We start from the raw sequence: 15,812 nt of genomic DNA, 5'->3' as shown, positions 1-15,812 counted from the left end.
AGAAATTGGGCTCGATCGATGCCGCTCGCCGAGCTGCGTCGTTTGATGGTATTTTCAGTGGTGAGAAGGCAGGGGAACCGCTCGTTGATGGTTCGAAATGCGGAGCCCATACAGAGTGCGGCCAGTCACTACGGCAGCAGGTGGCGCCCCCTCTATACTCACCGACTCTCAGGCCGCCTGTAGAAACTTCTTGAGGGGCCGCATCTCGGCCGATGCGTTCAAGATATTGAAGTGACCAAGCACTCCGCTCCCGTACACCTGAGTAACGTGGGTACTCGGACACTAGGGACTAGACGGGAACGAAGCAGCCCACGCCGCTGCCCGCGAGTACGTAAGCCGGGCTGCCCCCTCCCCACGCGCTCTCTGACCCGCGACAGAAGAGGCCGAGGCCGTCATCATCATCATCAACATCAGCCTGGTTACGCCCCACTGCAGGGCAAAGGCCTCTCCCATACTTCTCCCAAAACCCCGGTCATGCACTAATTGTGGCCATGTCGTCCCTGCAAACTTCTTATTCTTATCCGCCCACCTAACTTCCTGCCGCCCCCTGCTACGCTTCCCTTCCATTGCAATCCAGTCCGTAACCCTTAATGACCATCGGTTATCTTCCCTCCTCATTACATGTCCTGCCCATGCCCCCCCCCCACATTTCTTTTTCTTGATTTCAGCTAAGATATCCTTAACTCGCGTTTTTTCCCTCACCCAATCTGCTCTTTTCTTATCCCTTAGCGTTACACCCATCATTCTTCTTTCCATAACTCGTTGCGTCGTCCTAGATTTGAGCAGAACCCTTTTCGTAAGCCTGCAGGTTTCTGCCCCGTAGGTGAGTACTGGTGAGACACAGCTATTATACACTTTTCTCTTGAGGGATAATAGCAACCTGCTATTCATGATCTGAGAATGCCTGCCAAACGCACCCCAGCCCATTCTTATTCTTCTGATTATTTCCGTCTCATGATTCGGATCCGCCGTCACTACCTGCCCTAAGTAGATGTATTCCCTTACCACTTCCAGTGCCTCGCTACCTATTGTAAATTGCTGTTCTCTTCCGAGACTGTTAAACATTACTTTAGTTTTCTGCAGATTAATTTTTAGACCCACTCTTCTGCTTTGCCTCTCCAGTGAGCATGCATTGCAGTTGGTCCCCTGAGTTACTAAGCAAGGCAATATCATCAGCGAATCGCAAGTTACTAAGGTATTCTCCATTAACTTTTATCCCCAATTCTTTCCAATCCAGGTCCGTGAATATATCTCCTGTAAACACGCTGTGAATAGCATTGGAGAGATCGTATCTCCCTGCCTGACGCCTTTCTTTATTGGGATTTTATTGCTTTTTTTATGGAGGACTACGGTGGCTGTGGAGCCGCTATAGATGTCACAATGTCACAAGCTGTCATGTACCACGCCTGCCGCGCATCCATTGGTCACTGAGACCACGCAGTGCGGAACTAACACGTTTTTCTTGAGGCAGTTCCGATGTACAGGTTCCACTGCAGCATCGAACGAGATAGGAGTCGGAGATGAACAGGCGACGGCAACACGCATCGCTGATAAGGCGGGCACAACTGTATCCTCAGACACGCACAACACACTCTCCGGGCAAGCTTCACCTTCAAAGAGCACAGGTGAAACACTGGTGTCGACACTGAGTTCTCCCGTCCGGCAGTCAACATTCGCACCACACAATTGCAAAAAGTGAATCCCCAGAACCACGTCATGCGAGGAGCGAGGAAGAACAGTAAACTCTGCATTAAAAACTTTCCCACCCAAAGACACTTCCACGTTACACACACCAATCGGGTGTAATGCTTCACCACTGACTCCACGGAAACTCGTGCACTGTTCCCAACGAAACATAACCTTGCGTCCCAGAAGGCCTTTAAACCCAACACTCATGACCGAGATAGTTGCTCCCGTGTCGACTAAAGCCATTGTAGAGACCCCATCAATCAGTACATGAACCTTATTCTTTAGCATGAAAATAGTTGGAGGCAGTTGAGTCGGCAGCACACATTTCCCAGCGGCCTCACCTCCATCGGCCGCGCTGGCTAGTTTCCCGGCGGGGGCGACACGAAACGGCGCCGAGGCGATGGTGACGTGAATCGCGGCCGAGGGGATGGTGATCGGGAGGCTCGGAAGGCTGGTGGTGGCGTCAGAGTACGGTCGGAGGCAGGGGAGCGGTAGCGGTTCCGGGTTCTTTCTTCTCCAAAGTAGGTCTCCTGGGCGGTGCATCGGTCCTCTCGAAAGTGGCTTCCTGAAGTGAAGTCTCCTGGCCACTGAGTGCGCAGTGTACGACCGCTAGACCGCATAGTCGGCGCTGACGATCCGTAGTTTGATGTTCGGCGTCGACTATAGTACCTAGCTATATGGCCAGGCATGCCGCAGCAGTAACACACTGGCGAAGGGCGAACTTCAGAATGCGGATTGAAGTATTCTGCCGAAGACATCGGTTGAGGGTAACGAGGCTCTTCCCCTTGAAAGTCGTAGGTAGCGGTGAGTCTTCGTGGACGAAAGATCCGTGGGCGTGGATCAAAACGTTGAGGGGGCGAATCATTGCGTGGTGGTTCGGTCGTAATGTAATGCGGTTCGTCTCTCGAGCCGTTAAGATCCGCGATGTTCACCGAGTGGTTCCAAGTAGCCGAAGGGGGTTCCCAAAGAGTGTCTCGAAAAACTGAGGAGCTGCAACGTGGCGCCGCATAACGTGCCTGTTCGTCATGTCGCTGGAGCTCCTTGCGGACTATCTGGCGGATGGCGGACGAAAGGTCTGGGAGCGGAGACTCATGTCAACACTTGCTACAGTCGTTACATTGGCCAGCCGTCCAAACTTTGGTGTAATTCGGAGAGTCTTCAGCGCCTCGAACGTACAGCAGTGCCGTATCAGTTCTGATACAGTGTGCAAGTTCTCTTTACCAATGAGGAAGTTGTACACGTCTTCCGCTATTCCTTTTACCACGTGCCCCACTTTATCTTCCTCTGTCATTTGAGGGTTGACGGTTCGGCACAACTTCAAAATTTCTTCGATATGGGTAGTGCAAGTCTCGCCGGGTACCTGAGCTCTCTGGGCTAATGTGAGTTCCGCACGTTTCCTCTTTGCGTCCGAGTCACCGAAACACTTTTTGATCTCCTCAACGAAGCGTGTCCATGTAGTTAGCATGTCCGCGTGGTTGTCTTACCATACCAACGCCGTACCGGCCAAGAAGAAAACAACGTTCCTAAGCTGACTGGCAGCGTTCCAGTTATTGTATTGGCTTACCCTTTCGTAATGGGTTAGCCGCTAATCCACATCTTCCTCTGCCTTTGCCGAGAACGTGCGTGGCTCTCGGTAGTGCTGGATAGGGACTGGGCTCGCCGAGGCATTGCTGTTGAGGGTATTTTGCTCTGTGGCCATGGTTGAGCGCGACGGCGAAAGTCCGGCGAGGCGACGGCTTCCGCGTAGCTCTTGTGCTGGTGGCTCCGTTGTAGGTCTTGGGAGTTACCCCGCACCTCCAACAAATGGTACACACGAGGTGTTTAATGCAGAACCAGATGAATCTGGTTGACAGGCGCGGTTGTTGCAGAGCGGTCTCGCGGCAGCTTGGCTAACGTCGTTCTCCTCTTTCTTTTATCTGGTTGTCTGCGCGGCAGGCGTGGTTCATGACAGCTTGTGAGAATATCTTTCAGTATTTTAGAGCGCAGCTCTTTGGCGTCCGTTCCTGGGTTTCGCGTCGTCGTCGGCGTTGTCGTCGGCCTCGTAACCAGCTCCGCCCCCCTTTCATCCCCCAGCGCTAGCAGCGACCGACTGATACCGCTGGATGCCGCTGACGCCGCTAGAGAGTCAAGATAACGTGACTGCATAGAACACCGTCGCCGCCATGCAGAAAGAGGAGGAAAGGGTCCCCCCCCCTGTTCTTGTGTGGCGGATAGGGTGCTCTTCAGTTGCCGACGCGCCGGTTATTTCACGTAGGCCCCGGCACGTCGACGAATACGTGACCACCTTCCCACGGCTAGACCTGGTTCTTAGCGCTGCGGAAGCGAGGGTATCATATTGTTTGTGTCGGCATCGGCGGCGTTGTCCCTGAAACCAACTCCGCAGCTGGGGTTGACTCACTATCGGCGTCAGCGGCATCAGTCAGTCGCTGCTATCTCTTCCCTCCTCCCTTTATCGTGTTGTCCGCTTGCTGCGCGCGCTTCTGCCCCCATCGTTTGCCGCTGGGTGTACACGCCGCCCCCCTCCCCCCTCTTCCTGCGAGTCTCCGGTTGTCAAAGCGCCGGCTCGAACTTAATTCCTTTCTTCGCTCCTCCTCCAATGCAACCCCTGTGCGGTGGCAATCAGAGAGCCAGATCGGTGGCGGCGGATCTGTATATGTGCACCGCCCGAGCCGAAATTGCCGCTGCCGTTCGCCCTGTGCGGTGGCAATCAGAGAGCCAGATCGGTGGCGGCGGATCTGTATATGTGCACCGCCCGAGCCGAAATTGCCGCTGCCGTTCGCCACTGCGAAATTATCTGCCAGTTCTTTCTGAGCCATGAGCGAGACGACCGATGGAAGTCCTCCGTCTGCTGCTGCTGCTGCTGCTGCTAAACGAGCTGCCAGAGCAGAGGCCCAGCGCCGTCGCCGTCAGAATCCAGAGGTGCGTGCCGCCGAAGCAGAAGCTTACCTAGTGGAGTCTTTGTTAAAGGAATACGTGTGAAAAATTTAAAAAAAATTCTGTGATAGCGCATACATGTGTTGCTCGATTTCTTTGCCTCAATCTATCGAAAAGGTGAAACAGCTTATTTGCTGCGCTCAAATTTCGCATTAGGAAGTAACGTAATCGTCGGTAATTTTTTACATACGGCTCGTCTACACCCTGATTCCGTAATGCTTCCATGACTGCTGAGGTTTCGACAGAATCAAACGCTTTCTCGTAATCAATGAAAGCTATATATAAGGGTTGGTTATATTCCGCACATTTCTCTATCACCTGATTGATAGTGTGAATATGGGCTGTTGTTGAGTAGCCTTTACGGAATCCTGCCTGGTCCTTTGGTTGACGGAAGTCTAAGGTGTTCCTGATTCTATTTGTAATTACCTTAGTAAATACTTTGTAGGCAACGGACAGTAAGCTGATCGGTCTATAATTTTTCAAGTCTTTGGCGTCCCCTTTCTTATGGATTAGGATTATGTTATCGTTCTTCCAAGATTCCGGTACGCTCGAGGTCATAAGGCATTGCGTATACATGGTGGTCAGTTTGTCTAGAAGAATCTGCCCATCATCCTTCAACAAATCTGCTGTTACCTGATCCTCTCCAGCTGCCTTCCCACATTGCATATCTCCCAAGGCTTTCTTTACTTCTTCCGGCGTTACCTGTGGGATTTCGAATTCCTCTAGACTATTTTCTCTTCCATTATCGTCGTGGGTGCCACTGGTACTGTAAAAATCTCTATAGAACTCCTCAGCCACTCCGAGGCCGTACCCACCAACTATTCAGGCTCGAGCATCGAGTGTACCCTCCACCGCACCCTAAACTCGGCAGAGAAGAAAGCCTGATCCTTAGACGCCTGCAGAGTAATACGTACACTCACGGAACGATGATGCATCGCCTCTACCCGACGCTCCACGGCTACCTCTGCCCACTCCGCAACGTACCCGACACTCGGGCACACTTGCTCCTGGAATGCCCGTGGCAGGAAGGCAGCGAAATGCAACCAGAAACGGACGCAAAACGAGCACAAGAAGCAAACTACCTATTCGAAACGTGGGATTCCAAGCTAACCCTCGGGGACCTGGAAGGCCAACGACAACTCGTCGCGAGGGCTAAGAGGGCAGTCGAAGCCAGTAGGTTCCTGGACTAAGGAGCCTTCCCACCTTAGGGTGATACCCGGCCTCGCTCGGGACACTGTTTCGTATAATGAACGTTTCTTTCTCTCTCTCTCTCTCTCTTTACACTGCGGCCAACTGTGCTCTCGATGGAAGGTCTCCCATGACTAAAGAGCGCCAACAACAAACTTTGTGAAACGGGCATTCACTCCGTGTTTCGTGACTTGCCCGCGCTGCGTCCGCGTCTCGAGCACGACGTTCACGGGCGCTCTCTACACCGAGCACGCGCCATCGTCACGAGAGCTGATTTTCTTCTTTTCCTACAGCGCAGACTGCAATCAAACTTCGTAATGAGCTTCTTTATACGTGTCGGATTCCAAAATAAACAAAATTAGATAATGCGTTTTTCTGGAGAAAATCGCGATTTTATCCCCACTCTGCCCCTAATACCACTGTAAAACCTGCAGTATGATGTATGTACTGTATGCCTACAGTTTTACGACCCGAATCACGCGGGCTTCATTGATATTATTGCCTAATGAGACTCTACTGTGTCGTAGCACGTAACCAATGGGAGTTCATGCTCTTATGTGGAACAATAAAAACAATAATAATAATAATAATATATTGCATTTCTCGGTTGTTTGCATGGGAGCAAACAACCGAGAAAAAAAGACGTTCTTCAACGACGTTTTATTCGAAAGCACTAGGACAGGTATTTCGGCAGAAAACATTATATCGTACTTCACATCGTTACAGTGGCTCAGAATTCTGGGTTTGAAATCAAGAAGAATAAAACGCGATCACTTGGTTTCCTATTAATACTTTCATTGCCATTATTAGTGTATTGTAATTGTTTGATTGATTTCTCTTTGTAGTTCATGGTTCATGGTTTGTAGTCACTGGTACCAATGTAAGTAGGTTGTGGAAGGCTGATCAAGTAATTCGCATAGAACAATGTATAAATACAGCGAACAATTCGAGATCTCCTAGCAATATTACATGGAACGAAATGGGCAGATTTGGGTCATTTGTAACTGTATTTCAACAATATCTTGCTTTCTGATTAATATTATTTGGAAGATACATCAGACTTTCTTTTGCCCTGTAATTGTACCGGCGAAATTCTCTTACTCTCTTTTATTTTTGTTATCCAACTTTCCTGGTTATGCCATTATTTTTAGGTTACAGGCGGTTTATGGACACAATAAATAAATTGATTGTGCTCTCGCGCGTGCCTCATTCAATTTACACCACATAGTTTATGCTATTCGAAATTTTAAGCATGTACACGCAGGCCTTGTGAAAGTTGATGTAGTAATGAGAGGGTAAAAAAAAGAGAAAACGTAGTTGGAAGCACTCCTTCAGAAGAAATCTCGTGATGCATTTACAAGAATGCGGAAGCAGTGGTCCTATAAGCACGTAATCGCAGTCTCTCTGTCTGATCCAATTAGACTGTCTGCAGGAGCAGCCAATCAATCGGCGCTATGCGTTGCTAAATTCTCGCACCGGTATATTATGACTACTCAGGAACCACAGCTTTTGGCGAGCAGTGTATAACATTATGCACGCCATGTAGGACACGAATATTTATCACTCCGTACTCATAATGATCAAGAATGTTCACGCTTAAGGTACGTTTGTGGTAAACGTGCGCACCATTCAGTGACCATGATTTAGGACACATGCAGTGTAACTGCTAACCATATATAAGAGGGGAAGGGCCGCCAGCGCACATTATCACTTAGCGTCACAAAACGTACTTAATTCGAAACATCGGAGTCATTAGAGCCTAAGTTTATTTCCTTACGTGAGGCATTGTCTTGATTTGCGCAGGCTGTCCGGCTAGCCATGACTGCGCATGTTTGTGTGCGAAATACCACGCGTTTCGAAGTTCTTCTTTTTCAGTTATCTTTTTTATTCGTTATCCAGATTTAATAGTCAGTGATCCTAATCTCCCTTCGTCTAAAACAAACGATAAAAAACCCACCCGCAGAGTCCCTAGGCGCAAATTGACCGGAAAAAGCGCTCGCGCCACGACGAGCATCCCTCGTGCAAGCGAGTTTCCTTTGAATATGGGTTCAGAATACTATAGTGTCAGTCCGGGGTCTCTCATTCTGTTGTCATCTTCGCTCTGAACGCGCCACTTCTCCGTGACACCTACGGCCAATTCGCTCGCGGTTCCCATCAAGCGAGAGCGCCCATCAACGGCCTTTTTTTTTTTTTCCGAGGGCGCGCAATAGCGCAGAAAAGTAGCGGCGCCGAGGAGAAACCAGAAAAAGCCCTTCTCCTGGAACTGTTGACACTCCACTTAGCTGCAAGTAGTAACGAGAAAATAGAGAAAAGAGGAAGCCGCGCAACTTAGATGGGGCGTAAACGGCGGCTCAGGACCGTCGGTGCTCGAGTGTGCGCCTGCCACGTTCTAGCTTAATGAGCAAACACGAAGCGTGGGCGCCTCGTAACACCGGGCGGCGGCACCTCAGCCCGCCGCTTAAAATTTGAGCCCCGAAATTCCGCGAAGAAGATCCTCCCTTGAGCCACGGGGCGGACTTGGGGCGCGTGCCACTCGACCCTGGGCGCGCGCGCGGACCGATCGCCACTTGCCAGAGGTAAGGGAGGGCGGAGAGGAGGAGCGAGGGAGAGGAGAGCGACTGATCTCTGATCACTGTGTCCAGGGTTATATAGGCTTCCTGACCAAGCTGCCTCTGAACGTGCCACTTTACTCAACATGGATCCCCGAGTGCTTCTCTGCTTGGTCCTGTTTATAGCAGGTGGGTTGGATCGCAGTAAACTTAAAGTTAACAATAAATGGCTCACGCAGCAAATTTTGTTCCCGCTGCTTATACTACGATATCTTGTGGGACTAAGGAGAATCAGATAGCGTAAGTGTTAGTTTATTCGCGTTAAACAGCTACATATATAGGTAATATAGAGAGCATTATGGAGAAAAGCTGCTCGTGGCAGCTTGGTGAGTCAATTTACAAAAATATTAACAGCAGAAAGCAAACATACAAGCAATTGTAAATAACTCTACAGTGCTAAGCGCACAAAACAAATTTAGAAAAGAAAAAAATGGTCCCTACCACAGACGACACAAACGTAGCAACTGCAGCTGGTATCAGCAACGCTGAGATGACCACCAATTACTCAACTTGGGAAATTATCACTGGATTGATGGGTGCCATTTGAAATGCCTGATGACTACTTCAGTCATACCAACTGCTTTTACTTGTCTATTATTGGCCTTTGCACCATGTTTTGCCCTACCGAACAATAAGTTTCTAATGAGGTACTGTAAGGGCACCGCAATTAGATGAGACAGACATTTTTTGTGAAAGTAAAACTGCCACATCCTTCGGTAAAAAAAAAAGAAAAGAGATATTTAGAAGCCATTTTGCACAGAGGTCGTCCAATTCTTGTTACTCAGATTCATTTCATAGGACCACTATTGTAATAAATTACGGCCTCGATTTTGCTCCGAAAGCGTCTTGAAACCCTGCTCAAGTAGTTGTGGTTGCAAGTCGTCACATCGAAGAAGTTGTCGCTGTGGGAAGGTTTCTTACTTGGCCTGTTTTGACAGATTCCTGCACAAGTTAGTCCATGGGTTTAAGTCCCACAGTAAGCGTGCCACACGTTAAGAGTCACGTGGTGTTCAAACGACCTCTCCATCGCGCAAGTATACTGTTCGTTCATTTCTTACGTTTATTACCCTTTTCTCTGGAACTGTCACCAGCTTAGTACTATTCTTTAGTTCACCGCAGATCAGTTCTGCGGAAGCCGACAAGGTGGAACAAGGTTTAAAACAGGAAAAAAATGCCATCCATTCGATTGTAGCACAAAATTACAAAGGAAAGTCATTCGTCTTTATCAAAAAAGAAACATCATGGTTTTAATTTTCTTCAACTCTGAAGTTTTGTTTTTGAAAAACCTGTTTTTGTAAACTCCCCGGGATGGTTTTCTTTGTAGCTTGTAGGTGCAGTCGTGTGAATGACAATTTTCCCTTTGGTGGTCATTTTACTGTTCATTTTCCCCCCCAACTGCGAGCCAGTGGTTCTCCTATACAGGTATTTAAATGACCCAGTTGCCCATTAATCTCTTTTTGTACTTAACATACACAAATCCTCTGCCTCCTGCACTTCGAAGAATGGCCAGCCTACACACTTGCGGCGCACCTTGTCCCACAACGATAATCGCCATCTGTCTTGCTTGCGTTTCCTTTCTTGTAAACTCTGGGCTCGCTACTTTCCTGTCGAAAATGATGTGTCACGCTGCTAACGCGCATGCCTTTCGCGACCTGTAAGTACCGGGCACGCAGCCTTCACGAAAGGAAATGTGTGCAAGATAGATGACGATTATCGTTGTAGGACAAGATAAGCCCCAAAGGGTGCAAACTTTTTCAAGAGTGTATACCTCCCTGTACTGCTTAATTCGTAGCTTTTACGAGTGCACCCAAAGATAGCCTTCCCAGCAACCCTTTACACTCCGTTGGACTTTCTATTCTAAGCGCGTATGAATTATTGACATCAGGCGCTTTACGTACTAATATAGCCAACGGTAGCCAGTAGCGGGATCATCAGGACGCCCCCTGGTTCGTAGAGCGTTTCTAGACATGTGCGCGCTCTAAAAAGATTGTTCAGGTAAATTAATCAAGGAACAAAGCATATCCGTCTTAGGCATAATATATCGCTGCCTAAGGATAAGCAATTTTACAATTGGTAAATCCGTGTCCAGCACAACTCAATCGAAATATTCAACTTCTGTTCCGCGCACGCTTCTCAAACACATACATAGCGAAGTCACACAAATCCAACATGGCGACGAGCGAATCCCACGCAATGCTGCTTCCCGTCCGCTGCGCTCCGAAGTGATATTTTTCTGTGTTTGCATCTTTGATTCCACACGAACCAAGAACGTGCATATAAGAAGATTTTTACAGCGAAGCTGTACACCTCTACCATCCAAGGAAATACTCCCCATACGTGTGCCGATCCGGAGACAGTGCAATGCCGGGCCGACCCGCGGCGGAGGTGAAGCAGGCGTTAAGCACTCCCAATACGTGGGCCAATCTCGAAGATATTGCAATGACAGGCCGACCCGCGGCGGAGGTGAAGCAGGCGTTAAGCACTCCCAACACGTGGACCAATCTCGAACATAGTGCAATGTCGGGCCTACCCGCGGCGGTAGTGAAGCAGGCCTTAAGCAATCCCAATACGTGGGCCAATCCCGAAGATAGTGCAATGCGGCGCCGACCCGCGGCGGAGGAGAGGAAGGCGTTAAGCACTCCCCATGCGTGGGCCGATCCCGAAAATCGTGCCACAACGGTCCAACCTGCGGCGGAGGTGAAGCAGGCGTTAAGCATTCCCAATACGTGGCCCAATCTCGAAGATGTTGCAATGCCGGGCCGACCCGCGGCGGAGGTGAAGCAGGCGTTAAGCACTCCCAATACGTGGGCCAATCTCGAAGATAGTGCAATGCCGGGCCGACCCGCGGCGAAGGTGAAGCAGGCGTTAAGCACTCCCAATACGTGGGCCATTCCCGAAAATAGTGCAATATCGGCTTGACCTGCGGCTGATGTGAAACAGGCGTTATTCACTCTCCATACGTGGGCCGATACCGAAAATAGTGCAATGCCGGGCCGGCCCGCGACAGAGGTTCAGCTCGCCATTATGAGCCCACATACACAGCTTCGGTTGTCATCCTTCTTCACAGAGTGGAAGGGCACTGAGATTTTTTTTATTTTATTGATTTTATTTATTCACACTATCAGCGTATGCCAAGACAGGAGTTGCGGTTACATTATACTGTCATGCACAAACTGAGATCTTGATTAAACAATTCAATATATAGCTACCAGGATATGAAGAAAGAACACAACAAAATATGAAAACAAAAATTACATGAGTTAAGAACATCACCGTGTAAGATATCAAAAGTATTTGAAGAAATCTGAAACAGTGTAACCCGCCGAACAATTAAAACCGACAAACAGCCAACAATACAGACGATTCCAAAGATAATCATGTGGTAAATTAATCCCAACCATTTACAAATATTCGGAAACAGCCTTTTGAAAAGCTTGCAAATGGGGACACACTTTACTATATATTGTGGTAAATTGTTCCACTTACCATCCTTCGAACCAAAATAAGTGCTTGAATGATTCTGTTTCATACCTAAGTGGATTCACATGTTTTTAATGCTTTGTTCTGGGGTTAACAGGATTCTATAATCTGATGTGTTATTTTTTTTTCTAAAGCGACCTTATATCCCCGCTCAACACGTGGGAAAAGAATATGAACCTCTTTAGCTGCATTTTCCGCTTGGCAGTCATGAGTCCAGCTCTGCCTCTAAGTTCAGCGACGGACTAGGTTCTAGCGTATGAGTTGAATGGCTCCTCACCAGGCCTGGTCATTTTGAGCTCACAGTGCGCGCCAACGATCGTGTCTGCTAAGTATAACATCGCTACGCGCCGCGGAAGGCAATGTCAAGCGCCGTTTTCACTTGCCCTCGCGGGCACCGCGCTCCCAGCCGGAGAGCTGACGTACATGCGAAAGTGTGCCTACGTACGTGTATATGTTGTGACGTTGCTCAGAGCGACACGTGACTTCAAGAATTATTCAAGGCAACATCTCTTATTTGTGTAATCTGTTGCTTCGAGAGACGAATATAAAGTTTAGAGAAGTAATAAAACACAGAACCTAATGGCTGCGTGTCTTTGTTTTACTTCGTACCGTAGCAAGAGAGACGCGCTTTCGTTTCGTCTGCTTTTGCCCACGTCGTGCAGTCGCGCGCGCAGACAACGAAACTAAGTCATTTTCTACCGTGTTCCAAGGCGGGATCGTGCTCGGTAGACCGCTTGCGTCTGACCCAGTGTTCGTGTAGCACTGACTTATACCGCTAGTCAGGTGTTCTCGTGCAGAGCGCGCCACATTGTGCGCTGCGCGCAACGAGACAAACGCAAGAGCTCGCGCGCGACACCGTCAGCGGAAGTGCGCCGCGCAGCAAGAAAAGGAAGAGAAAAAAAAGAAGGCGGGGCCTGTGACGTACACGTCGCGCGATCCTAGTGCTTCGGTAGAGGAGAATGCAGGGAAGGAGTTTCACTTGCGGAGGCTAGGCGGGGCGAGTGGAGGGGGAGTCTCGCTATGCAGTGGAGCTCGCATCCGGAAATCATGGTTCGAGGCACTGAAATATTTCTACCCATGCTATCAATGAACGAATTTGAAAAATTCTTGCGGTAGAGCGTTCCCTAGAGGGCACGTAACAACTTCCAGTGAATAACCAAAATTTTCTATGTGGCCTGGTGGGGGGCTCTTTAAAGATAAGCCTCAAGAGTTTTTACTCCACGCGGCCAAATTTTAGCGTCTCTTGTTGAGTGTACGGCACCTGAATATGATTTGCATAAGTCAATGCAGTCATTGCACTCATTTTTACGCCACTGTTTTTACCTCCGGGGTGGCCTAATGAAGTTTTTCTAACAATGACCAAAGTTTACGCTTAGTCTTATTGCAAATGTAGACATGTACTGACCATTTTAAATTATGTGTAAGATGAAGTCCTAGTTCCTAGTTATATAAGTTCTGTAACTGCAGTTCATTCTGCGCTGCTGATGCTGCAGGGAAACATTAATTATCGCTTTTTACTCGTCATACGCATAAAATTGTTTTGGATGCGTTCATTTCTATTGACCACTCGTCACAGCCGAGACCAACTTTATTTAAATCGTGGCGAAGCTGCTGTTAGTCATTAGGGAAGCACATTTGAGCATACATAGTGGTGCCAACTGCACAATGTTGCATTGATACTTGTGGTGAAGAACCTGCGCCCATATGGCTAATATAAATGGAAAAAAATTAAAAGCTTAGAAAGGATCTTACGGTACACCCGATCTAAGTGATTTCTTTTGACTGCAAACAGGATTTATGGAATAGAATTGTTCCCTTCCTGATAAATGTGCCTCTATCCAGTTTCATAGCTGAGTATTACGTAGAAAACGAGATAACTTTATAAGAAACTTTCTGTGGGATATACTAAAGAATGCTTTCCGGAAATCAATAAAGATATATATCTGACCCTTTCCATCAATACATTCACTGATTTCCTGTGCAACCCCAGTAAGAATTGTTAGTGTCGAGTAACCTCGTCGAAATCCGTGCCGATTTTTACCCAGAATGCCGTTTTCTATCACAAATTTTATTAGGTGAGCAGTTAAAATGTGCTCCAGCGTTTGGCAACGTGCACAATTGTCAACGATATTGGCCAGTGGCGTAATTTGTGGAACCTTGTTGGTGAATTTGTATTATCTTAGCCCGCCTCCAGTCTTTCGGAACGTCATCGGATTTAAGAGATTTGGTAAAGATATCCACAAGAAAAAAATTTGCACCGCTCCGCGTATCGCTTTAAAAAAAGCATTAGAAATTTTATCAGCTGGGGCCTGGATATTTTGTCTTATCTAGTTCAAGCAGCAGACTAAGAATGCCTTCTTATAGTTATCTCACATCTATTATCTCTATTATCTACATTATTATCTATGGCTTACCAGAAAGTCGTGTTTGTAGTGTAGAGCCATTGTCCCAAGTGAAAACTGATCAAATAATTATTGAAAAGGCAAGCTGTTTCTGAGCTATTCGCGATCATTGCATTTAACTTTTCAGAAATAGAATTCCAGGTTAGGGCCCTCAAATGCACGTAGAAAATTTTCCAAAGACGTTTTAATGAAATTAGTGTTTGATTGACATAGCAGTGTTTCGCATGAATAATTTCGCTTTTGAGCTCCTGTAAAACTGAATTAACACAATGGCTTGCTGTTTGTCTTTTTAGCCCTTTTCCGTTTCGCAAGATGCTTTTTGTGAATTATTTTTGGTGTAATCCATGCGTTTCTACTGTTACCTTCTTGGGGTGCTTTGAAACAAATAGTTCAATGGATTTTCGTACCATACGTTTAAACAAATCTCAAGCATCATTTACTGGTGTAATATTTAAAGAAATAAAATTAGTGAAATCATCATAACTTTGATGTAAATGCTTCAACGCTGCAATATTCTCTGCTTTAAATAAGCCAAGGACTAGCAGAATTTTAATCTTTTCTGCTCGATTATATGTGGTCGGTACACACAAGATCACCATTTTCTGATCTGAAATCGCTTCTAAGACGTCACATCAATATTCAGATTGTTCGACAAACCTGCTCAAAAAGACCAAATTTAGTAGTGATCCTCCCGATGCGTGGGTTCATGTGGGTGTAGTCACAATTGTTGTAAAGCCAAGAGAGAAAGACGTATCCAGAACACGAGATGTCATTAGTTCATTTTGACCTTCCTGATAATTAACCCAGACAATATGCGGGAAATTATATTGCTGTCCGTTATGATCTTATATTTGCTGTGGATAAACTTCCCCAATGCGCAATTGTTCAGCAGTACCACGTATTCTTCAGTGGTGAGCTCAAAGATGCCTAACTAATCCTTGCCCTCCACCAGGCAGTGGTTGCGCATTTCACTACGTAAAGTCTTTAGAATGAATATTATCAAAAATAGAAAATATCTAAACCATGTTGCACACATAGCTGAATACATCCATAACAAAGGTTTATAACGCAAACTTTTAAGGAAACTTAAGTTTCCTTAAAAGTTTAGCGCTAAAATAAAGCTCCCAGCATTTATATATCAGTTTCTAAATAGTCACGCGAGCACGCAGGTGCATGAAAAGTATTAGAGGAGCCATATGCACTAGAGACATCGAATTACCGGCGCAAGTAGTCTGCAAATGTGGAATGGAAGAAACGTGCTATGGGACAGCGCAAGCATAGCCGAACGAGGTCATGGAGGAAATATTCTTACGATGTTATCAGAATAAGATTCTTTATCAATAAACGCGATGTGAGGCGCGTGACCTACGTTCAATGTTGGTTCGCAGCGTTCACGTGCGCCATTCTTCTGGCAGTAGAGTACGACAGGTGTTTATTTTTAGTTCAGCTGTTTCGAGGAGACGACTGCGCGCTCATATTCAAGCAAAGCTTCTATGGCCTCACTCGTGTC

At 47.3% G+C, this 15,812-nt stretch overlaps 1 protein-coding gene across 2 annotated transcripts in view; it reads left to right on the top strand.

The window, feature by feature from the left end:
- The first annotated feature begins 8,231 nt into the window (after positions 1–8,231).
- LOC142571207 (longicornsin-like) overlaps positions 8,232–15,812 on the top strand; it is a 59,415-nt gene continuing 51,834 nt past the window's right edge. The window contains exons 1-2 of one of the 2 annotated variants that reach the window (XM_075679478.1): positions 8,232–8,387; positions 8,454–8,549. In XM_075679478.1, the coding sequence (XP_075535593.1) occupies positions 8,507–8,549 (43 nt within the window). In that variant the 5' untranslated portion in view covers positions 8,232–8,387; positions 8,454–8,506. The other variant, XM_075679479.1, reaches the window with a different exon arrangement.

This window comes from Dermacentor variabilis, chromosome 2 (assembly GCF_050947875.1).
Source record: "Dermacentor variabilis isolate Ectoservices chromosome 2, ASM5094787v1, whole genome shotgun sequence".
In the NCBI taxonomy this organism is placed as follows: Eukaryota; Metazoa; Arthropoda; class Arachnida; order Ixodida; family Ixodidae; genus Dermacentor; species Dermacentor variabilis.
Note: the sequence above shows the minus strand (reverse complement) of the source record. Positions and strands in the feature narration are given on the sequence as shown.